Source organism: Typopeltis vanoorti, chromosome 1 (genome assembly GCF_054136105.1).
Source record: "Typopeltis vanoorti isolate ZY-2024b chromosome 1, IOZ_Tvanoo_1.0, whole genome shotgun sequence".
Lineage (NCBI taxonomy): Eukaryota > Metazoa > Arthropoda > Arachnida > Uropygi > Thelyphonidae > Typopeltis > Typopeltis vanoorti.
The window spans coordinates 64,080,983-64,107,584 of record NC_143549.1 but is presented as its reverse complement, the minus strand read 5'-3'; the positions used below and the strand labels follow the sequence as shown (position 1 = coordinate 64,107,584).

General features: G+C 34.9%; 1 protein-coding gene across 2 annotated transcripts in view; it reads left to right on the top strand.

Annotated features, from left to right (window-relative positions):
* LOC150110045 (mitochondrial sodium/calcium exchanger protein-like) overlaps positions 1–8,451 on the top strand; it is a 66,078-nt gene extending 57,627 nt beyond the window's left edge. For both annotated transcript variants that reach the window (XM_090397641.1, XM_090397631.1), the window contains exons 13-17: positions 369–568; positions 812–887; positions 3,581–3,661; positions 6,100–6,164; positions 7,642–8,451. In XM_090397641.1, coding sequence (XP_090253767.1) covers positions 369–568; positions 812–887; positions 3,581–3,661; positions 6,100–6,164; positions 7,642–7,824 — 605 coding nt within the window. In that variant the 3' untranslated portion in view covers positions 7,825–8,451. The remainder of the gene's footprint in view (positions 1–368; positions 569–811; positions 888–3,580; positions 3,662–6,099; positions 6,165–7,641) is intronic.
* The last annotated feature ends 18,151 nt before the right edge of the window (positions 8,452–26,602 follow it).

Sequence of the window (26,602 nt, the reverse complement as noted above, 5' to 3'; positions counted from 1 at the left end):
TGACATGCGATGATGCGTAAATAGCTAATCCGGCTACTTGCATGCCATAAAATGTGCTATTAACGATTGGCAACTTTCTTTTCGGGAGATGACAGAAGACTACAACTAGAGTTATTACGACAAACAAGGAATTTGAAGATCATTACAAGAATCTCGGACGATAATATTCAGTTCGATATTATAATGCAGAATATCCCATCCATCTGCCCATTTGGAATACCAAAAAAATCTCTCGAAACTAATTTGTAAGAACTTGTAATATTTTGTTTTGATTATCCAACAGTTTACCGTAAAAAGAAAATGCGGTGACGTCTTCAAATTTTATAAATATTAACGTTTCTGTATGTGTAATGTACTTTTTCTCGCAGGTGGAACGCTGAAAATAGAAGAAAAATTTCCCATTTGGGGAGTTATACTAATAATCGCTGCAGTCCTCATCCTGCTGGTTTACTTCACGTCAAGCCACGAAGAACCCCCAAAGTACCACTGGGTATTTGGATACATTGGTTTTATTGCTTCTGTTATGTGGATCTACACTCTAGCAAATGAAATCGTATCTTTATTAAAGGTAAGAGATTCATTTAACAAGGTTAATATTTCTGTATACAAAGAAGTCAAGGTACAGCTTTTCATTTTGGCCCTCGAAAATGCTTTTCCTCGAAACTGTGTCACAGCAGGTTTTTGAATTTCATATATTAATGCATAGCAGAAAAGTGCGACCTCATTTAGCTGAATATATAATGAAAAGTATTAGTTTGAATTTTGTTTATTTACTTCCACGTGTAATGTATTATTTTAATTTCCAATCTAGGCTATAGGAGTAGTCTTTGGGCTGAGTGACACCATCTTAGGACTCACGGTACTGGCTTGGGGAAACAGTATTGGAGGTAAGATAATTTGCTTTGTACACTGGGTGCAAAATGACTTAGTTTTAGATATAATCATTCTCTTTCTTTATATTTAATAATTTAAATGTGGAATTCGTTTCACTATTTGGTAACATTCATGAAAATATCTCGGAGGCCAAGAATTTTTTCCCCCAAAATTTTGCTTTGCTCCTAGCAATTAAACAATAAGGCACGAGCGTCTAACTTTGCGTTGGATCATCAACATTTTTGCAGTCCTGAACGACAATATATATACTGCTATAGATGAACTAAAAAAAAGAAAAAAAAGCCTATCCATTTAACTTCGCATTGGTACTCATATTGAATAGTACACTGGAGTTTTTTGGATTAAAAATCCTTTTAAATAATAAAGAAGTGATATATCATATCACTATCATATATCATATCAATAGGAATTTCGAAAAGAGATAGCTGTGTACCCCTGACCTAAAAACATTACCTCCCTGCATGAAGAAATAACTGCATCTTGATGGTAATTTTAGCTATATCATGAGTGCTTGAGTCACACTGTGGCATAAATGAAATTAAAATAGAACTTTTAGTGTTTTTAAGGTCATAAAAAATGATTGTAACGTTATAGATCTTGATAGTGGGATGCAAGAAAGAGAATTAAAGACTGATGATGTTGGGCAATCCATAAAGACATGGGATTTCCTTCGTATCCTAATAAATGTAATCCACGATTTTTTTTTATTTATTATTTAGTTTTGTCAAATTTCTGAACACTTTTCTCATAAGAATTTACTAAGTGGTTGTTTCTGTTCATATTTCACAAATTTGCTTATGAAATTTAAAGAGTAAAACAAAAATAGAATTAAACCAGTGGGGAATCAAAAATTGACTACAGAATCGTGGAGATAAACTTTAAAACTTCCACATTAAAATAAAGTTTATATAAAAAAAATGGCAGTTTTATCATATGGAGACCATAGCGGAATTGTATTTTGACATAGGGATGTAATTAAGATGTATATAACAAACACAAATTAAATAGACAAATTGTTTTACAAAAAATTGCAGAAGTGATTTTATTAATTCAAGGTGTAAAACGGGCCGATGACTAGAAAAATTGCTAAATCATGATCCTTTTGGTATAAATGCACTGAAAAATATTAATGTAATAAATAAGCATCGTTGTTCTTGAAAATTAATCTCATAATACATCCATATGACAAATCGTATTTTCCATTGCTGAATGGAATACCATGTGATGCATTGTATTTTCACATCAGCCAATGTACTGAAACAGTCACTAATCACAAAAAGTCATGAAACAGACATAACCTATTTATTAAGAGTCAGTTGTTGTTGTTGTTTAAGTAAGTCAAATCTGAATAACAGACTCTTATTTTAATGTATATCGATTATAGTAAGAGTCTGTTATTACTTACTCTTACTTTAATCGATTACATAAGCTTTCATAAATTAAGAAACAAATTAAATTAGGAAGAGAAAAATCAGTATAATTCAAAACTGTTTGCTGAATTTTAATGCAATTCAGTGAAAATCACTACGGTATGCGGTGTGAAAGAAACACCCACAAAAACTTAAAAATGAATACTTCAGTAGCAAATGGTACACGAAGACAATGGTCAAAAATCGAGGTCGAAATGAGATTATCAAAGTGACACAATAATGAATACAGTCCTCTCTCACAGCAGTACATCACCCACAACTGTGTCCAGAAGCTCATTTGGTAAAAACAACCATTGCTCCTGCAAGCTCTCTGAAAGTAATCTATTCTGAAAATATTGGTTTACGAGCTTTGCTGGATGAGGACAGCATTATCATCTTATAGGATAAATAGAATAAATGTCTACCCTATCGCATACCAGACCTCGTTTTTATAAATTGCAGCATTCATGGTTCTGCTAGGAAGAACATGCAGGTTGGTGCATCCATCCAACGAGATGCCTCCCGCAAACCATCACACTACCTCCACCATAAGTGTTCCTTTCATGAATATCATAAGAATGATAATGTGTCCTTAGTTCTCTCAACAAAGTGGTGCCACACGTGAACTGATCTGGAGAGAACTAGGAACATGTTATCATCCCCCTAATATCCAGTTTAAGTGACCGCTTGTCTTCGTGTACTAATTTGTTACTGAATTATTTACAATTTTTGTGGATGTCTCTTTCACATCTCATCCTACTGCTTTGATTAATCGTGATTTTTGTCTTTGTGCCTTTATTTATATAAATCAGTGTATATGATGTGATTAAATGAAGACTTATGGTATTTTAATGTTTTCATTCTTTATATTCAATAGAATAACTTATTTTTCTAAAGGTATCTGTAAAATTAAAATTTTATTTACATTAGAATAGAGAGTAGCATTTTTTTTCACAGAAATGCTAACTTGATGCTAATTTTCCAAGGAGAATTAAATGAACTTATCTGCCTTAATTATCGTGTTTAAAGAAAATACCTTACTACGTGTGTATAACTTTTCGACAGCGAGAATTTTATGTTTACGTAGAATAATAAACAAAAACACTGTGAATAAGAGTACTTCTTACATAAATAAAAACAGTAGCATTAATAAAATATAAATTTAATTTCTTAAATTACAATAATTAAATTTAAATTATACAACCGATTATATTTTGATGGTTGTTTGTGCTTTTTTTTTTTTTTTTTTTTTTTTTTTTTTTTTTTTTTTAATACAGATTTTATATCCAACCTTTCTGTCGCCCGTCAAGGATATCCACGGATGGGAATATCGGCCTGTTACGGAGGACCACTCCTGAGTATCCTTCCACAGCTTTCTTAGAACTTAGCTTTATGTTTGTTTACATTTTCGTTTTTTAACACGATAAGAATCCTTGAGAGAACTAAATTTAACTGTATCGTAATGAAACGTTTTTCATGGTGTGTTTGGAAATAATACTAATTTTCTTAATACATTTTTTATAATTGAAATAGTGTTCAATTTTATTCTACTTCTTCAAGCACACTCACATGATCGATATAGTGTTATTATAACTTAGTGCAAAAGATAGGACACACTTTTTGGCATCATGCTTCTCATTCAATTAACTCCTACTCACTGCCTCTTTCACCAGAAATATATTGATGGAATCCTGAATAGCTTGCATACCAACATTTCGTCATGATGGAATCAGTTCTCCAGTTGTTTCGCTGAAAACTTGTGCTCCCTAGATCTTCCTCCTGGAAACGGATTTTTTTAAAAAAATTCAATAAAAGAGACCTGCTGGAGAATACACACTGAACGCCGTCATTGGTCTTAATTCCAATGAAACAAAACCAAGCTTGGAATAAACACAACTAAATGGTCTTCGCAATTGTGCAGCTCCTTGATCATTTAATATTTCCAAGACATTTACTTGGATCAGGTACATAAGCATACTTATACAGGGTGTTTCAAAAAGAATGACCTGATTTCAAATAATTATATTTATTAATGAAAACGTGGTACAGTTACAAAGATATACAAGATATATCTTTGATATATCATTACAAATGGGACGAGGATAGCCTTGTGAAATTCTTTACTAGCAAAACAGTCCCGTCTTATTTCTCTCAAAAATGATCTCACTTCACTTTCTCTTACTTTTGATAATACCTAGTTCTTCAAGAAATCAGATTTTTCCTCTTTGGCCGACTATCTTCTCTGTCACACACACATCACATCCGTAACCCTGCCTCCCCCTCCTCCCTCAAAAAAAAAAAAAAAAAAACTGGATCAGTTTCGGTTCAAGACACCAATTTAAGTTTTTAATGGATCTATGTGTGTGTGTGGGGGGGGGGAATTACTATTTAAAATTAATTCACCTACCATACTTTAGTAAAACGAATAACTTATAAAAACAAAGTAACAGTTCTTGGTTTTGACCACTTACATTTACAATGTAAACACTTTATAGACAAAAATGCAAGAAGGAGCTGCAATATAAGAAAACAAGTACGGAAATTATTGAGATGTTCATACAAACACAAAGGTCTCTCTCTCTCTCGATAGCATTCTTTTATAGCGAGTTCATCCATTCAGAGCAGATGCATCTGTCATTTTCGTCTTATTCGCTATTTTCTTTTATAATGTGGCTACGACCCACGAAAAGTTAACGAGCCTGTAGTACATTTGTACTGTGGTCTGCTAACGTATTTTTTTTTTTCTGTTTTACTATTTTATTTATACATATATATATATATATATATTTACACACACAGTCGGTAAGCTCTGCTCTAGAGACTAAACGTGGAATTTTTTAAACTATTAGAGGTCTCCAATAAACTGGGCCGTGGTCTCACATCGGACAATGAAATTCATCTCCCATAAGGACAATCAAACATTCCACGTCACGTGTGACTCGAACTAGCAGCGTGTTGGTGGAATAGCTGATAGGCTAACCACTCAGCCAACTAGGTCGGCAATATATTTTGTTTCCAAGTGGCGTTAGCCAGTGGATGCAATTCTTATAAAAATAGATTTTGTTGTCATTTTCACATACTTTAGTGTCGTTTTGCCTAAATTTTTTCATTAAAAATTTAAGCCAAAATGGAGATAACCAAGCGAATTTCAGTTAAAATGTCAAATAATAAATTTTAGTAAATTCTGTCCAGCCAAAGCAACTTTGTTATATGCATGCTGACGAAAAGAAGTTATAGGTGCTTATAGCTCAAATTCCCAGACTGAGGACGCTGAAATTCGCTAATATGGTACAGTTACAATTGTTCTATCTGAATCGTTTCACCGATTATCATGCGATGGATGAAATGTAGGGTGTAGGAATCTCTTTATAAACATGTCTACGCACGCTATGTTTTAAATTCCGATAGACCCGTATTCATATGACATTTTTGAATGAGAATAGCCTCAGGAATAAGATTATAAATTGCTGAATTTTTTCAATATTTTAAACCGTCAATTCCTATATAATGAATGAAATTAGAAAGAAAATGCTCTTATATCTTAAAAGTGCTCGACGATACTTTTATCAATGAGAGAATTATCTAAAAAAAAGTCATATTAATACGATTGAGACTTTTTTTCGATGGCATTTTAACCATTAAAATATAAACTTTTGGTTATGATGATAAAAAATAGTAAATAAAATGTTTGGATCATATTGGATATCATGTATCCCCGTTTTCTATTTTAAAGCGACTTTCTAATTTGTAATAATTATTCTCTGATAACTATAAAATGTTTTTTCTTAACTACGAGATCTGCTTCTTGGTGTTGGCATTCCATACACGATAAAGTTGACAGGAACCAATGAATCGCTTCAGGTATGGATGTATTTATTATGTTAAGCCTATACAATCATGTTTATTTTGATAAACAGTTCAACATACTGATATGAGCTTAGTCATTAGTAATGATTAGTCTTTTAAATTAAACTTCCACGACATCAACCTACAGTGCTACAAAGGTATCTGGTTGGAGGCCTGAAAGGAAAATATTCATTAGGGGCCAGCTGAAATATTTTGATAATTACTGTTGCTGTTATTAGTATGAGTGTGCTCCCCAAACGTATTATTTTCGAATCTTATGAACATCCACTTGGAAAGGATCATTTTTTTGTTATCTTAAAATCCTTGTATATATTTTTGTATGCTCGAATTGTTGTATGAATATGGCTTATTCGAAAGACGGAAGAGTTATAAAAACCAGGGATGGATGGACTGCTTATTTAAACAAAATAGAAAAAAAATTGAAAAAGATTTATCTGTGTTCTAATAAAGAGTGAAACTTCTAAAAATTGAAATTAAGATTCAAACAAAGATTGAAACCTCTCATAAACAATGAAATAAAGACTGAAATACTAGTTAAGAGAGAGGTGTCATGTAGGAATGTCCACTTCCTTCATATTTGTTTAACCTTTGCCCGGAGGAAGTAATTAAAAAAAAAAGCAGCTATATAAGATGAGTTCCTCTTCAGAAAGAGGAAGTGGTCTAATGTGTAAAACATACGAGTAGATGGGAATAAAATAATTCTGTTCAAAACAATGCTTCTCGCCTTTAGTACTTCTAACATTATAAATCCCACCATACCTAACACTAAAAGACTGTTCTCGCATTTCTGAAGTTTCACCAAAAAACCCCCTAAAAGTAATTAACTGTACATACTGCAATCCACTTAGAAAATGATCCGTCGTTCTCAAATAATTGCAATTTCTCATCTGTGAGAAATTGCATTCTCATAGATGACTCCTCTTTCTGTATTCTGTCTTTTTCATTGGTGCTATTCTACTGAACTAACTTTCAACTACACTACAATTCTTCCACTTTTCTCCTTGTAATAACATAAGAAACCACTGGTCATCATCAATACGCAGATCAGCTCCAAACATATCGCCCTATGGATGTAGTAATTATCAAAGGCTGATCACGTGATTTCTCGCAATTTCAGAGTAATCAGTTTTATAGTTCTGGATGTCCATTACTATCTCATTAAATTGCTGATTTCTTGTCACTAAAAACTGGCCTCCAAGATTTACGAAATTATTCATTGGTTAACTGGATTTGAGCACTACTTGTTAACTGGATTTGAGCACTACTTGGAGTAGGCAGGTTATGACTAAGGCAAAAAGAAAATTACTTCAGAGATCGACAGAGAGAACCTTCTTGAGGTTATAGTTAGGTTCAGGGAACTCAATTAATTGCTAAGGATTATTTTAGACATGTATATTATATACTAGAAACTAATTATATTTCGGACTTGCATGCACGTGTCACTAATCGTTTTTTTTTTTTTTTTTTTCAGCTGGAGTTCACCAATCTCATCAGTCTTCTTTATACTACGCTATGTCTCAGTCTAGTGTCTACTATGGTCACCATGACAGTATTGAAATTCCAAGCCAAACGTCCCTTTGGATTCTACCTTATTTTCCTCTATATTGTGTTTATAGTGATCGCCGTGTTGTTAGAATCAGGAGTTATTCACTAAACAGTGCAATATTTGTTGTATGTTAAAGTCATGCCTCGAATTAACTTGTGTGTGACAAAGTGAACCCCAGAGCTCATAGCCTCAAGGAGTATTAATTTCTCCCCTCAGCTGAACTTTGAGCCTTTAGGATTGTCCACTCGGTGCTGTTCAAATTTATCTGTACAAAGTACGAAAAGTTCGATAATTTCAAGTGCGCTGGGCCGTGCCATTTGAAAATTCAAGTTAATACCGGGCGAACAAAATCGTACGCGCTGCCTCTGGTGATTTATTCTGGAACAATATTGACGGGGATGTGTTAATTGTTAATAATAGTTGTTATTTGTTGAGATCATCACAGTAGTGAAATTGGGAAGGCTCTAAGCCTAATCATAGCTAACGAACAAACTGAAGTACCCGTTTCGAGTACTCGTTACGTCAGTGAACAGTGATGTGCTGGTAAAATGTTTTCACCCAAGACTAGACTTGGACGCGATACATTTCAGAGAAAATAGTTTGCAAGAAACTAATTTATATACCACGCAGAAGAATTGAAAACTCACCGTAAAACGTTTTGTATGTTTTACATACAAATATTTTGTGCCTACGTATACAGAACAGTACATGTTAATAAATAACTTACACACTCCACTGTGCTTTTATTTATTTTTTTTTTCAGAAGTAATTTTTGTACCTCTTCGTAAATTGTCGATTTACCCGTGAATAATTTAGTCAAAAGCATTTAGCTTTCACTAAGTTATCCACAGAAAAATTAAGGGCAAACTACATTTTGAAACCTGGAAGACTGCTTTAGTTAAGGCACCTAAATTTTAAATGCCCAGGATTTTCTGGGTCCCAATTCTTTTTTAAGCGAACACTGCCTTTATTTGATGGCTAAAATTTTACTTTGATCTTGAATTCTTTGATAATTAAAGTAAGAAACTTTTTTTGCAGTTATGAAGAATTTTAGCTAGCAGTAATCAAAATAATTTAGAAATTTTATACTGAACTCTATAAAGACAAAGACCAAGACATCCAAGAATCATCTATGGATAACTCGAGTGAGGATGAAGACGATTCCCCTGAGATCTTACAAAGCGAAGTGGAAATGGTACTGCAGTAAATGAAGAATGGGAAGGCCACAGGAGTAGATGGAATTATGGTCGACTTCTTAAAACTGGGAGGAAGCCCTGTCATCAAACAGTTGACTAAACTCTTTAATAAATGCCTAAAACAGAGAAAAATTAAAAAAAAATTGGAACAATTCACTTTTAGTATTAATTTTTAAAATGGACAATAAGGAAGAAATTAAAAACTACAGACCTATAAGCCTACTCCCCACCATATATAAAGTCTTCACAAAAATTATAAATAATAGAATAAAATCTAAACTAGAGGGAATGCAATCCTGTGAACAAGCTGGATTTAGAAAGAATCACAATGCTTTGGACTATATTCACACATTAAGATAGCTCATTGAAAAATCAATTGAATACAATAAACCCTTATGTATGGTCTATTATAGACTACAAAAAAGCATTTGATTCAGTTAAAACATATGCAACACTAAAAGCACTTGAAACCCAGGGAACTGAGAAACCATATATTGAAACACTAAAACATATTTACAATAATGCAACTTCTGTAATTAAATTATAGTGAAAAGTTCCCAATACAAAAAGGCATCCGGCAAGGCGACATCATATCTCCCAAATTATTTACAGCTGCACTAGAAGAAATCTTTAGAAGCCTTCATTGGGGAAACAAAAAGAATAAATATAAATAAATGGAGAAAGGCTGCATCATTTGAAATTTGCAGATGATGTCCTAATTGCAGATAATCTTGAAGATCTCCCGAAGAAAGACTAAATCAGCTAAATGAAGACTCCAGAGTAATTGGATTAAAAATAAATCGAAAAAAAAACACAAAAATAATGACGAATAAATACATAAACCATACAACTGTCAAAGTTGAAAACAATGAAATAGAACAAGTTACTTCATATGTATATTTCGGCCAACTGTTATTCTTTGAGGATTGCCAAAGAAAAGAGATTGAACGAAGAATTCACCTTGGATGGATGGCTTATGGGAAAATGAGAGGCATATTCAGAAGTGAATCCCTATGAGTCTAAAAAGGAAAGCTTTCGACCAGTGCATACTTCCTGTCCTAACATACTGAGGAGAAACATGGACTTTAACAAAAGCCCTAAACAAAAAAGCTGAGAACAGCACAACATCGCATGGAGAGACGTATGCTAAAAATAACATCAAGAGATAGGAAGACAAATACCTGGATAAGATCTCAAACAGATGTCATGGATATTGTAAAATACATTAAACAGGCTAAGTGGAGATGGACTGGCCATATTTCCAGATGCAGTGACGGGAGATGGACTGGAAAAACAACAGAGTTGAGACCAATGGATGGAGCAAGACAAAAAGGAAGACCGAGAAGGTGGAGGGATTAACTGGAACAAATTGCAGAAGTGAGATGGATAGGAGAGGAAGAAAGCCGGGTGGTCTGAAAAATCATGTGGGATACCTTTTTCCATCAGTGGACAGAACCAAAAGGTTGAAGAAGATATTTTAATGTGAATAAACAGTCACCAGATGCATTGCCTTCACGACATTTGTTTTTGTATATAAAAGTCGACTTCACATCAAGTTATCCTTGTATTCCATAACGTGCACCCCTTTTCTAGAGAAAGTGGATTGGAGGTATTATTCAACCTGGCTGTGAAGATATTTCCCGTGGATGCATTTTTTCTCTTCAAGTTCGGGTAAAATAAAGATAAAATTAAGAATATAATTTCTTGTTGAATATAATTTACTATTCCATTTATGTATTTCACAAGTCTAAGGAATAAAAAAATGCTTGTGAATAATTATTGATATTCATTTTATCAAAAAAGAGCGATATTATGTTTACTATAATTTACTTTCCTTGTACAGTATGAACAATGCACAATAAAATTAAAAATTTTGGTTACTGTGATCAGCAAAGTGTCAAATAACCAGAATCAGTCACATTTGATTTTGGCGTCTCGAACGTTAAGTTCTCTTATTCGAATTATTTCTCTCTGTTTGAATGATTGGATATGTATTTCATGATTTGAATTATTCTACTTCATTATTATATTTTGTGCAATATACAATGATTATCTTTTTCTTTTTCAAAAACCGGTCAAAGGGCAAATATCCCTTGGAAGATGAGAATGTAAAAGTAATTTAAATGATGATCCCGCTGTCGACTAATTTTATATTAGTGAAGTTTATTCAGAAGTATTTCAATAAGAATAGATTTTATGAAAGTTTGAAATACAGCCCAACTTAGTTCTATTATTAGTTTCTTTCTTTCTTTCCCGACCTTCATCCTCTGCACCTACACAGTTAGCTGTCTCGGTTATATCGTTGCCACATCTGAACCATTCTCAACAAGTGATTCATAACATAAAGTAATTAATAATATTCACAGTGCTTTGTATTTTTCGTATGGATATCGAGAATGTTAAAAAAAAAATCAGTAATAGATATAGGATCGGTCAAACGACTAAATCGATCAGATGGATGTCAGATTTATCATTATTGAAGCATGTTTGGTTGTCGAAAACAAAAATAGTTTGTTGTGTGTATATATATATAGAGAGAGAGAAACATACCTTAATAAACAGGGACACACGCGATGCTCCTGAATTTTTTTTATGTGAATCTTGACCACAAAATATTGTAAGCATATCCACATTAATACCAAGCATAGGCTGCGGTTCGATAGTACAGAAATCCTGCTCAAAAAGACCAAACATGGAATTTTTTTTCCAAAACTACTTCTCCAGCTGAGAGTTAGCCGAGACTCCAGCTGAATATTGTACATAAAGCGTGTTTGGTGAATGTTAAGATGTGTAGGGATGCTTCTTCCTCTGGTTGGACAAAGAGATGTTATAGGTTTTGAACCTTAACAAGTACTTAAAAGAACATCGACTGAACCGATCAGTAATTCCAAATTCACTGTACGAAATGATTGCAGTTTTGCTGGAAGAATGGACCTTTGTAGCGCAATTGGTATCAAAGATTCCCTTTAGTTGGAAAGACTTGAATTTCGCCTAGAACGAAAAGAATCTATAATACAGTTTTTCTCAGAAGTTGAAGGTTTTCTTCCAGTAGTTCGTTTTTTTAATACGTCAAAATAGGAAAATCAGCCAAAAGAACACAAGCAATTAAGAGGCAATACACTGAATCACATACCCTTTCATGAACTTCATAGTCATTAAAAAAAAAAAAAAAAAAAAAAAAAAAACGTCTCAACTTCTTTTTAATTTTAAAAATTATTCTGATGTATTGCAAAATAATAATCGAGAAACTCATTTTACCATTATGTAAAACGATGTCAGCAGCAGTATAATGAACTATTTTTTTCTTATAACACCTCTATTGGATACCTAAAACAATCTGGTAATTAATCGATTTTAACAGAACCACTACCAGGGCATTAGTAATGAAAAGAAATTAATACAGAGAGAGAGAGAGATCGTGTAATTATAATTTATCCGATTACCAGTTTTCCTATCAATCGCACCAACTATCCAAGCCCAAGAAAAATTCACGGGCACAAAACTATAGGATTTAGCGTTACAATCCTGCTTTAGTGAGCTTTGTTTACTGCAGAAGTTGGCCGTTTAAAAATACAACAATAAAGTAAGATTTTTTTTTTCATTCTTAAGGAAATACAAATGAAAAATGTTTGCTTTTGTAATACAAAATTTGAGCTCTATTTATTACAGTTGCTCGCATTATATAATTGTAAAGGGCATGACATTTTCTAGACCATTTCATATGGGTAATTTTGAGATATAAAACTCACAATAGTGTACGCTATTTAGTTAATGACAGACGTAAAACTAGTAAGTATCCTGGAGAAAGAACGAAAATAAAATACCTAGTTGTGTTGCTTACAATAAATGAAATGTACAGGTTGCAAACAGTGTTTTTATAATTTTTAGCTATTAAAAATTCACTTTTTACAACCTATACAAGTTAAAAAGTAAAAATGTTGCTTTTTAGACGATCTGAAGACTGTTGTAAGTTTTTAAAGACAGATATTTAATAGATTTCTTGTTTCTCTCTTAACCTCTTGCTCCTAAAAGACATGAATTTGCATACAGGTTTTGCATATTTTTATGTAAATTTGTTTATTTTGATAAAACTGTTTGCAGAACGAAGGTAGTCACGATATTCTCCATTGTACTTGACCTAAAATCCCCTGTATTTGGCGAAAAATTGCAGCGTAAATTTAGTTGAATGTCTTGCCCTGAATTTCTACGCAGATGAAAGAGACATAATATTGGAAACAAGCAATGAACCTAACTTACATAGTACTGGTCTCTTCTTAAATGCCTAAAACGATATTACACATAAAAAACCCTCTTTTCGATCATTTTTATTTATTTTATTATTTTTTTTTTATAAATCCATTCCGGTTTATTTTTCAAACTCAATCAGATAGTATTGTTAGTTCATGTGGATCCTTCGATATAATCAATAATTGGTCCCTGGTAAACAGGGAAATGGTTTTTGTGTTTTTGGATAGACTTGAGATTTTATCTACTACTTAATCCTCCTTTTTTACCTTTCATAGTGTCGACGTAAGTATTCTCTTGTAACCACAGCCATACTCGAGGATAAGGTGGTTAGCCCTATGCCTCTCTGGTCTGTCCTATGTTCTTAGATATGTGTGTATTCACCTGCCAGTTTGCCTGTTCTTGGGGACGAAAAACCCGAGTTTCCGCATGAGACCGGCTAACTCGCCTTTCGTCGGAAATGAACAGATTCATAGGTCTTTCTGACCAAAGGACTTCGCTATATCGAGCTACTGAGGCTCTAAGATGTTTATATGAAGTTATTAAAATTATTATATTATATTAAAAGAGTTTCTCATTTAATGTGCCCCCGAGATCGAGTCTTAAAGTGCATGCGGAAGAAAGATTGCTGTCATGCAAGTCCGTGTGAAAAAAACTACTGCTGACATACAATTTTCAATGTGAAAATTGTATACTTCGAGAATCGTACCACTTAAAAATTTAATACGGTGTCCTTTATCAGTTCCGCCAGTTTCTTATTGGCAAAAATGACTCAATTTCGAGTACGTGTGCATATACACTACTTAGAAAGAAGTCAACGGACACCATAGTGTGAAGTAAAAACAGCCATCGTGCGCACCTTAATAGGATATAGAACCTCCTTTCGCATGATTGCAGCAATCCTGCAGGACAGGACATATTTTACACAAGCACGATGAGAAATTTGTACCATTCTTCCTATAGGCATGAAATGAAGTCCTGGACTGTTGTGGGAAGTTCATCACATTCCATAGGGTTGAAATCGTGGCTTTATGGAAGCAGGTTAAGTGTAGTGACATTGCAGGATGTAAACTACGCAGTAACATTAGCAGCCTTATGACATTGTCCATTGTCTTGCTGAAAGAGACAGTGATCAGTTCCGTAGAAATACCCACAAAGTAGGAAGCATTGCGTTGTCCAGACTGATCAAATACCTCTTGGAATTCATTGTTCGCACCACAACCAGAAAAAACAGGACCATATCGCTACTTCTAAATTTCATACTTTTACGCATTCTGGTAAGAGACGTTCACCGACCATCTGCCACATTCACTCATTTGGTTAGTAGAAGATGTAGAGTAATTACGAGTAATGTGTTACTTGTATATAAAGGTTCTACCATGGAAACCCCTGTTCGGAGTCTCGGTTCTGAAGATTTTTGCGCAGATTCATGTTCCAATCGATGCCCGAAACTCCACATTCAACGTGTCGGATGACGGATGTAGAGCTTTTAACATGTTATCCTTCGTAGCACCCTGCGGTCACGTTCAGTGAGTGTGTTAAATCGTCCACTGCGGGTAGCACTTGCAGTTGATTCCCTCCTTTGTCAAGAATTTGTGCACAAATAGGCCTGTGGTATTACATCCTATCACAATGTTTTTTTCAAACTCCGTCCGTTCCTTTCTTGCAGCCTTTTACATTTATATCCCCAGGCAATGGCTTGGGAGCGTAATATTCCTTCAATTTATGTCGTTACATGCGGAACACCGTGGGGAATTCCCCTGACTTCTTTCCAAGTGGTGTATATTGTGAACCTAAAAGTACGTGATCTTAACACAACTGTGAGGATTTGTCTTACAGAAATCGTAAGCAAATGTCACCTTCAAGATGTCCTTCGAAACTAAACGAACCGAGGAACTGTTCGTAAAAGATACCACACCGCATACTGACAACGAATCAACTTTGAAATCCTCACTGTAGCATGATAATTCCTTTTTGACCATGCATGAGAAATGTAAGTTGTTGATACTATCGGGTGTGAAATTAGCTTTATCAGAGAAGAAGGCATAGCGATACATGATTTGCATTGTGCTAATTACAAATCTTCAGATATTGGGCAAGAGCCACACGTTAAGATAGATGAACAAACGCTGCATGTGGTACGGATAATATTCGCGTTAAGCCAAGTCGTGTGGAAATTCTTCGCTTACTGTCTTGAAGACAGACGTATTGCTGTAATATTTTTTTTTTGTTAAACTACATCATGTTCATCTTCGCGGTCAGATGAAACGTGAACGAAGAAATGTAATGCGCTACTGCATTCATGGAGTGTTTTGTTTAAAAATATTTCCATAATTATTCGTTTGTAATTTGTTCTTGGAATTCAACCAGATCAGGAACTCTATTTCTTTCACAAAATCCATCAACAAATAACATATCACAGTGTCAGCAACCTTTATTTTGTAACACGCTTATTTCTTGAATTGCTAACTGAGACTCAAGTTGGTTTGAGAAATGTTATGAACACAGTGCAAAGTCTTAAATAAGCATTTATGAGAAACATATTTGGTTATTCTTATTATAAGAATTGAAAACTCAACAGCTATATTTGTTCAAGCTTCCAACAGCAATAGTACTATTGTTCACATGAAGTTATTTAATCAAAAGTGTGCGTTTGTGTGATGTCCGCGAAGTTGAAAATATGTCTACCCTTCAGATAAAAAATTTGGGTTCGAGTCTCATCTAAAAATGACTTCTATATCTTTTCAACAGGTGTGTTAGACCGTCTCATAAGGTGGCATCTAAGTCAAAATAATTCCTTTGAATACACTTTGTTGAAATAAGTTCAGTATTAGGACAGTAACCTGCATGGTAATAACATGAGAATTCTTCCTGGGCCTTGTTCACGACTTTAATCTCGTTCATCCTATACTTTCAGCCCATCTGCAATAATATAAATCGGACATTTTGGATTTTCGCAGACGGGCTGAAAGTATACGATGAGCGATTGATTTCTTGAACAAGGCTCAGAAAGAATTTTCATGTTATTACACTGAAATTCAACTCCACCAGTCCATGTACCGTTTTCAGATACAGCAGTCTAACTTTTACCTGTGATTAATCTTCGTGCCGAAGGTGTTCTGTTGAGTATAATATTATTATTATTTATACTCCATGGAGTCAAAAGACTCACCGTGCGTGACCTACTTATCCAATAACACAGTACCTATCATACATCTCCTTAAATCTATTGATTATTGGGGCGCTCACACCCACTTCTAGCAAGCCATTCAATTCATTCACCACTCTCCAAGAAAGGAACCTAGTCCGCACACCCTTACTAACTACACTCTTTGAGAGTTTCCAAGTGTTACCTCATGTTTTCTCCCCTATTCCCCATTTATTGAAAAATTTCTTTCTTTTCTGTCTATCTTATAGAATCCCTTTAGTATCTTATAAGTTTCTACTGAAATCATACACAGATGGAAAAGATATTGCAGTGAACTATATAAAAAATCAACTAAATAATACTACAACAGAAATAGTCAAAGAACTAAAAGCAATCTCTCCACCAGCAGAGATCATTAAAAATGACATCTTGGAAAAGGAGGTCAATAAGGCTGTAAAACATCTCAAGAACAACAAGAGTCCTGGAAATGACAACATAATAGGCGAGATGCTAAAATATGGGGGAGAATTGGTTTAAAAGAAATGCATAAGCTATCTAATGAAATATGACGATCAGGGTATGTCCCCGAAGAATGGAAAAAATCGGTCTTGGTTGTTCTTCATAAGAAAGGCAGTGCTTTAGAATGCACCAATTACCGAACTATTGCACAAAGCGAATCATCTTGGCAAATTGCTATTGGAAATATTTAAAGAACGCCTGAAGGGTCATATGGAGGCACATCATCCTGATGAGCAAGTCGGATTTCGAAAAGAGCGAAGTACAGTGCAACAAATACTCACACTAAGACTAATAGCAGAGAAAGCTCGAAGAAAGAATCTTGGAATACTATGGTGTGGAGAATAAATTGATCCACCTGTTGAAAGATATAAACAGCCAAGCACAAGCAACAGACAGGATAGCAGGTGCGACTGGAGATTGCCTTACCACTAGCCAACGCACAAGACAAGGAGACCCAATATCACTAATTATCTTCATCACACATCTGGGAAGAACACTAGATAAGATTAAAGAAGGTAGCGTCATTTCAATAAATGGCATGAGAATAAACTACCTCTACTCTGCAGATGACATCGTCCTGATTGAAGAAAATGTAGCAAAGCTGAAATGGACACTACAAACACTATACGAAAAAGGAAAAAGATATGAACTAAATCAATTTTGAAAAACAACAACAAAACTAGTCAATGATATTCGGACAGTAGGAGTTAATGAACAAAGTTACCATTGAAGGATTTCAACTGGAAAATGTGGAACACTTCACATATCTTGGATGACACATGATGCATGACTTGGACCCAAAAAAGAGGCAATAATTAGAATAGCTAGAGCAGACGGCTATCTTAAAAGCCATGGACAAAATAAAGAAGAGCCGAGCCATAAAGATGCACACTAAACTGCGCATTGTGAAAACCTGTATCTTCTGCAGCATGCTATATGGATGTGAGGCCTGGGTACTCCTGAGAGAATCTGAAAGGAGGATATTAACATTCGAGAGGAAGTGCTATAGAAAGATCTTGAGGATAAGCTGGATCCAGAAAGTGAACAGTGAGGAAATCACTACACAGACGAATACAATCAAAAGAAAACCTGATCCAGAAAATAATCAAAAGGAAACTACGTCTCTTTGGCAATATATGCAGAATGAACGATGAGTGGAAATTAAAAACGCTGCTGTTTGCGATGATTGAAGGAAAGAACAAAAGAGGAAGACCCAACCGGGAAACTCTAAAGTAGAATTCACAAAATAGAATTCAGTGGAAGAATCATATCAAGATGGCATCAGACACTTATAGGCATTGAATCCATGGTTGTTGTTAAGTGTTTTTGAGGTTTCTATCATATCCCCTCTCCTCCGCCTGTTAGCTAAATTCTGCAGCTCACACATCTTCAATTTATTCTGATAAGGAATATTCTACAGACGTAACCAGCTTGATCACTCTTCTCCGAATTCTCTCCACCACCTGACGATCCCTCAAGAAACGCAGGTGAACAAATCTGTGCACAGTAGTCAACATGTGGCCGAAGCATAGCCCTGTAAAGAGGAATAATAACTGCCCTATCTTTTCTTGTTAATGTGTTCTTCAGCATCCAAGTAATCCTCTGAGCCATTTTGCCAACACTTGCAATATATCCTCTGAATATCAAATCTCTATCCACCATCATCCCCAGATCCTTTGTCTCATCAATTTCCTGCAAACTAGTACCAGCAATATGATACGAAGAATGTAGTCTTTTCATCTAGAAGTGCATTACCTTACATTTTACAACAATGAATTGACGACCATTGTCTTTGTCCACACTACCCTTGAAGACGACAGTGCATAATGGGCTGTCGTCTTCATGGAGGTACAGCCTTTTCCGTAATACTCCAGCAAAGTAGTATAATACGTTGTATACTTTGGGTTTACTCTTCCACGAACTGTTAACAATAGGTTTGAATTCACAACAAAAGAAATATCGCCAGACCATAACACTTCCACTACTGGACTTTGCACTTCAGATGATGCACTAGAAATGTTCCTTCTAAGACAAGGAAGGAAACGCACCAATCATGATCTCTTCTGAGCAGCAATTGGGTTTCCTTGGACCAGGGAATTCGCAGTGATTTTCGAAAGCAGTGCGTAACATGCTTTTACATTTATATACCCAAATTTATCTAAGACAAATTGAGAAGTTACACAATTTTATTCAACCTTTTTATTTAGTTTTATTTAGATATCAAAATGGTCTCAAAGAGTAGCCTACCATCAGATGCTGTCGGTTCCTTTCAGCCTTCTTGTCGTCTTTTTGAGAGGCACTTCATTAGTGCTTTGTCTTTGACAATGAGCTGGAGATAAGTCTCGTGCACGGAATATAATAGCTGATGCGCATGCGCGCAGCTTAGAGGACCATTTCTTTCAGGCATAAGGTTTCTCCAGACATCCTCCAACCTACAGTCTCCCATCCCGATCGAAAAAGGATACAGCCCGTTTTATCGAACGATATTACAGAGCTTGGCTTTCATCTCTCTCTCTCTCTCTCTCTCTGTCTTTCTCACAGTGTTCTTTACACCTGTATTCTCTGCGCTATTAATGTTCGACTTATGTCCAGGTCATCTTCCGTAGAAATCGACACTGTGAAGCATTTTACATGGTGTTGTACAACGAACCTGAATATCTGATTCATACTTTTCACATCAGAAGGTCGTGGTTTTAACCACTCTATCCTGCATAACTTGAATTTTATTATTTATTTAGTTTCAATGGCTTGATATTCTCAGTAACATTCCTACATTCACAAGCAAGAACATTGTGGCGCCATCTTCTGTCAAAAGTTAAAAAATCAGTTTCGCATTTTTTATTTAATGTTTTCTTTCTCTGATTAACACCTGAGTTTAATTTAATTATGAGTCTGTGGAATAAAATGTCCCAGAGCACACTTGCAGCCAGAGAGAGAGATATCTGAATTCGAGTTCGAAAGGAAGGAAGAAACTCTTTTGAAATCTTTCAGTTAAAGGTCAACTAAATTTGCGCTTACATAGTACCATCTGAAAACCGATGGGACGTTGCAACCCCTCGATTTGAAAAGATCTGAATTAGATTCTAGTAGCGACGAGAAGAATCTTTGAAGGCGAGTTACCCGATCTCATAATGCGGTAGAAGGGTTTTATCTCCGGAAACTAAGATTTTCATCCCTCATACAGGAAAATCGTCCGGATAACACACATAATTTACAGATAAATACTATTATGGCTTTTTGTGAACATTGGTGTAAGGTAGACATGTCTTGCCATGATGAGCTCTAGAAGGAGTCACATAATAATAATAATAATAATAATAATAATAATAATAATAATAATAATTCGATTTTTTCGACGTCAGATTGGTACCGCAGTAGTTTCTTCACGAATCGCTAGTCTTTTTACACCCTCCACCTCCCAGCAAAAATAAAAAATAAAATAAAAAATAAAATAAAAAAATAAAAAATTGGCTACTTAAACTAGAAAAATCTAGAAATTTAAACTAGAAATTGCAAACATTTTTCCATTTTTTTTCTTTTGCCAGCATGCTTAATGGCGACCTTGCAGAAATTTGGAAAGTAAGTACTCTTCCATTTCATCATCCAGATCATATCAATTTAAAAAGTGGATATGGTTATCAAAATTTTGTTTTAAAATGTTCTGTGATTGGCTTCAGTCGTCGTAGACATGAATGCCTAAATTACAATCCAATTATATTGAAGATTCAGCTTGTCGCAGGATACAGGATGTTGCTCGCTGCAGAAAAAACTTGCATACAGAAATGGGAGATGACATAATTAGAAGAGTGACTATTATTGTAAACGAAGTTGAATATTTTTCTTTGAGTAGAGATACCAGTGTTCTTTCTAGATGAATTCATCAGGAATGCTTTCCTCTGTTCTGGATTTCATCGACCCGATTCTGAGCAATAATACTAAAAAATGCGATCGAATATATTAATTTTAAACTGAGTCACTAGGATTTATGCGGATGTTGATGCAATAGATTATAGAATTTCTAAATGAAACTTGCAGATTCTGTCGCTTAGTTATGATCCATGTGAAAATTCGACCTACGTACTACTACTACACACAATGGGAATATTACAATTACTAATGAAATAAATATAGCACTTTAATCACAGTTTATGCAGCTGCAAGCGTTAGATGTATTTGAACACATTCAAGCATGCTTTTTTTTAAAAAATAAAAAAATAAAAATGTATGAAAGCGTTATCTTTGTAATTGATAATTTTCTACGGGAGAGAAAAAATTGAGATACCTGTGGTGGGTAAAAAAAAAAAAAAGAAAAAAAAAGGGTTTTGACTCATTTCTCCAAGATGGCCGCGCGAGTTTATTTCGTATCCTTGAAGGCCTTTTTTTTGTGCAGTTTTATCTAGTTTTCACTTATATGATTTGAACTGTTTAAGAGGAGTCAAAAATTCATATCCTTCAAACAAAGTTCATAAATATATTAGCGCAATCTGAAAGCCAAAACTTAATAAATCTATTAAAAAAAAACACGCATTGCATTATACAAGTTGGACGAAATATAATATTATCATCATTATAATAGGAACCACGCTTGGTGAATCGCTCCCATGCTATTAGCAGCGAACCACAAAAAAATACACTCCCATGAAAGAGGCGGAGCACCAAACAGGCAGAGGATACGAGAAGTAGGAAGCAAACACACAGTATTTCAGATATACACAAGATACCTTGAACATAGTTGTGACATGGAACTAGAGAAAGAGTGAAGTCGAAAAGTAGTGATTTCTTGTTGTTGTAAGGGAAATATTTGTCCAGATAGGTTTCTCGAAATTATATATATTCTATAATTCTCTCAATGCATTTGGATCATTGGGGTATTCCCTTTAGTTCCGGGATGAAGTGTCAGAGCTAGGGATTTGCATGGGCTTCAAGCGGGATATTTACTTTTGAACTGTTTAAGAGGAGTTAATAATCAGATCTCAGGTTCTTTAGAAAGGATGCGAATATATAAGGCTCCATTGTTGATGACTGGTAGTTTCACAGTCGACTTCTGCGTTACAGGAAGATGATTCCCTATCCCTTCAGCCTTGGCAAGCAAAATGACTGTAGACCGCTTGATGTACATACACTGTGGATTGAACTCCATCTCGGCATCATAATTATCCAATGAGATTAACATCAGTTACTTGTTGATTTTTCGAATTACTTCCAGTTTATTGGCAAATTAGGCCAAGGAAGTTAGGATCCGTTAGATGGATCCTACCCGGCACAGTCAAGAGTTCGGACAAGGTCCATTGTCAATACAGTCAGCATTAAAATTAGTTGAACCTAAAGAGGGAAGAGCTGATGTTTCTTCCAAACCCCAACAGATACTACCTTTGGGAACCAATTAGCTTAAATAGGACAACCAGTCTTCTATGTAATGATTCTTAGGGAATATCTCTTATGAACAAATGTTGCAGGCGTTAATTACCACCAAATCAACAATAACAACAACAACAATAACATAATGCACCTCAAGAATCGTTGTTAAATTGCTGTCATGAGAAAACACCATAACTATGTCAACATAGTGTCGTCAAGCTGTGAATATGTAAAGTATCCTTGGCCAACTCTTCTCAGCTTCTAGTTCTGGATAACGTCCTATGTAAGAGGAGTAAAAGATTCCATCACTGAAAAGTCCCCTATTGTTCAATTAAACTGAAACACACATAATCGCCCAAACATTCTTGACACAAGACCATCCATAAATAGAAATAATTTACAGACCAAAGGGTGATAATCTTGATGAGAAAATAGATCTGTTATATGAAGTGGTTATGGGATAATCTCATAATGACGACGTACTTCAATATCAAACCAAAATTGAGCTATCGAAACAAAGCGGAGTACAGACATCTGTCAGATCAGTAGGGAATATGGACTGATTATTGAAGCTTTCAAAACTAACTCAGAGTGACTTTCTGGTATCTACTGCGTTCGGATGGCATTTGAATTAGTTGAACTTACTTCATGCCTGTACCCACTTCTCTCTCCCCTCCCCAAACAGAAGACATTACACTATATAACCGTATATAATTTTTCCCGAAGCCCAAAGTAATTAATATTGCCAACAATTTAATCCAAGTATACTCGTCTATCATGACGATTGACGACTACCATATTGGATAGACTTTAAGTTGTCCATATAAAACTCCATAAGCATAAAGAAGTTACCCACACGAATATCAGTAGCGATTCAGCTGAAAAGTCAGCTACTGAACAAATCCCCACTCACCGTCATTAGATCAAGATTGGCACCATCAACCTAAGAAGCATGAATGGAAAAGAAATGGAGCTAGGTGAGGAATTGGATAAGTACTGGATCGACATATAAGTGGTGCAGAACAAAGAGGACAAAAACAGTAGAAACCTTTCTAACTAACAAATACAAAATGTTATATTCAAGCAACGGTAATCGGAGAAAAGAATGAGTATCTATAGCATTCAACACTAAATGTGCAATAATCTTGAATGGCAGACAATATCAAGCAGAGTGATAGGGTGCTAGCACCAGAATGGGGAACTGGGCAATGAGATTTATTTGAGCTTATGGTACCACAGATGGTTCTAGTGTGGAAGAAACAGGAATTTTTCGAAGCATTAAAGCAGGAAACTGACACAGTGAAAAAGAAAAAGCTGGTCCTTATTGGTGATCTAAACAGCAGAGTAGGAAATGATTCTAACACACATGTAGAAATATTTTGGGAAAATTAATTGTCAAAAAGGGCAAAGTCAATAATAATGGAAAGTGCCTTCCGGATTCTGTTCAGAACATAATCTAGTTATTACTAACACCATGTTTCAACATAAATATGTTGAAACATAGTGCAAACCTTCACACGGAGATAAGATGCGAGACATAAGAAAAGCCTTATTGACTAAGTTATTATTGATAGCAATGTTTTCCCCACTAGTTGAGTACAAAAAAAGAGTATACAGAGTTTTTGAAATAGAAAGTGACCACCATTTAGTATCGAGCCAGTTAAAAATCAGTATCATATTGAAAAGAAAAGTGTCTGAGAAAGTTTTGATACGCATCAAAGTTGAACGGCTATCAGAAGTGAACTGTACACTAAAAGACATACATATTATTCACGAAAAAATGAAAGAGTTTGAAAACAAGAAGCAAACCTTCGAGATTCAGTGGCAAATTCTGAAGATAACATCGATTGATTCATCCAGAGAGGCATGTGGCGAGGTAATCTGCAAGTATAGAGAAATCAGAACTCCTTGGTAGACTGAGAAATTTAAAGAGGCAGTGAAGAAGAAAAGAAAGTATGTTGAAAGTTCCCGACACGTAAATCAGCTTGTGCTCTTCGAGAATGTAGTGAAAAATATAGGAAAGCGAAGAACTGTGTAAACCTGACAGCATGGCGATAGGAAATAACTCAACTCAACAGGAATGCAATAAGGAATCCATATCAATACTCGAAGTAGAAAATGCTATTAAAAACCTGAAATGTGGAAAGTCAACTAGAGTAGATGAAATTCGACCAGAAATATTCAAAGCACAACACAAGATTAATATACAAAACGCAATCTATAACCAAAATATCAAATATTATTAATATTTAGTTTACCAACAACAGAACAACACAAACACATAACTCTATCGACTAAAACAACATTAACAATTACTAATATAACATATCATCGTACACATAACAGTATGATCCAAACAGCATTAACAACTATTAATATTACTTAATTAACTTAGTGGAATTGAAATAAATAATGAACTTAATTAATTGAAATGATTCTTTGCGGAATAAAATTTGCACGTAATAAGTATTGCAATTTTATGTGCATTACGATATATACAGAGCTAACATTTATCCACTTCTTGCGAGAAGTCCGAGTGTTTGTGGCAATACAGCTGGCCGATGTAGTTATCTTGCTTTGAACTGGAGAAATGCTGAAGCATTTGCGTGTTACTTTAATATTTGATGAAAACAGAAAACAAAATGCATACTTTGATTAAATGTTGGGTTGAACTTTCTAGGATTGATATTCGATAGAAAAAGTGAAATCACTTCTTATGGGGTCTCTAAAATTGGGTTTTCAATTTTTAAAATATACGAAGTTCTCTGAATGGTTACGAAAGGAAGCAAGAATTGTTTATTTATTTAGTTAGTTATTCCGCTATTTTTTTTTTCAGTTACTGCATGCAGTTAAACTTATAAAATTGTCATCAATATCGTTAGTGTCCATCACGAGCACAGTGGTTATGTATGATGCAACATTTGTCTTTCACTGGTAATGATTTGCGTTCGAATCCCCCCTATAACATGTCTTTTATAAGTGTTTTATAAGTCAATGTGAGTTAGCCGGACTTCTAAGGAGGTCGATGAATTTGTCCTTAATTGGTTTCGGATCCTGCTAAGTTCTCTAGACAGTTCATCTGCGAACTGCCTAGAGCAGGGGTCGTCAAACTTCTTTAACCGTCGACCCTTTCAAGAGTTTCTTAACTTTTTATCGACCCCCCCTCTATTTTACTATTACGTAATTATAATAGGACAAGCAAAAACGACGTATCAATTTTGAACCCAACATTGCTAATCTCGTCAAGAGTCAAGTACACCCTTCACATTGACAACGTTAGTAAATTGTATACTAAGTTAATAAAAGCCTTATTTTCACACACACACATATATATATATATATACAGGGTGTTCGGGATAAATTTGACATATTTATAATTAATTATATTTTTCCGTAAGTTACATGTATTAACACACACTTCTCTTCATTTAAAAGTTGGGACCCTTCTTCATTCATATACAAGATGTCAGAAAGGATGGATAGCTGGAACCCACCTGAATCATGGAAGAGAATAACTTGTATCATGATGATTCGTGCCCGCCATCAAAATAAGGATATTACGACTGCTGCCCAATGCTCCCTGAATACAGTAAAAACAATCAGGCATGAACTAGAGACTTGCAATGGTGACTACGAGGATGTAGCAAGAAGAAAGATCCCTAGCAGACGATCTGATTGCGTTCGTACAGCAGAATTCCTCGCAAATCTGCAGGAACAGGTGTTGAAGAACCCTGGCATTGGAATTCGGGCTTTGTTCGTGGAGTTGCTAACTGTAGTCAAGCCCTGGATAACAAGGGTAGCCAATGGTAGGCCGTATGTATGGCAGCAGGATTCGGCCCCTTGCCACACCTCTGGGAAAAGTCAAAAATGGTTGTCTGAAAATTTCTACGACTTCACCAGTCCAAATGTTTGGCCTCCAAACTCCCCAGACCTTAACCCCATGGATTATTTTGTATGGGGCGCAGTTGAAAAAGACACCAATCGCACTTCCAGTAATACAAAAGCCCAGTTAATGGATAAAATTAAAACAGTTTTTGCGGCCCTTCCCAGGGAGACTGTAGCATCAGCTTGTTCGAGGTTCCGAAGCAGAATTGAAGCTGTGATCGATGCTAATGGTGGTTATTTTGAGTAAATCGTGTTGCTAGTATTGTAATTAACTCTGCCTGTAATGTTTTTTTGTCAATTCATTAAATTTAATAGATACAAAGAAGATTTTCTTTTTCCTTACGAAACTGTCAAATTTATCCCGAACACCCTATATATATATATATATATATATATATATAAGGAAGATTGTATTATTGTTATTTTTTATTTAAATTAAATTTTATGTTTTATATATTATTTATCCCTCCTATGAAATATGTAATGTTAAGAAGGACGTCAAAAATAAAAACGTATCCCTTTGACGTTGAGCCAA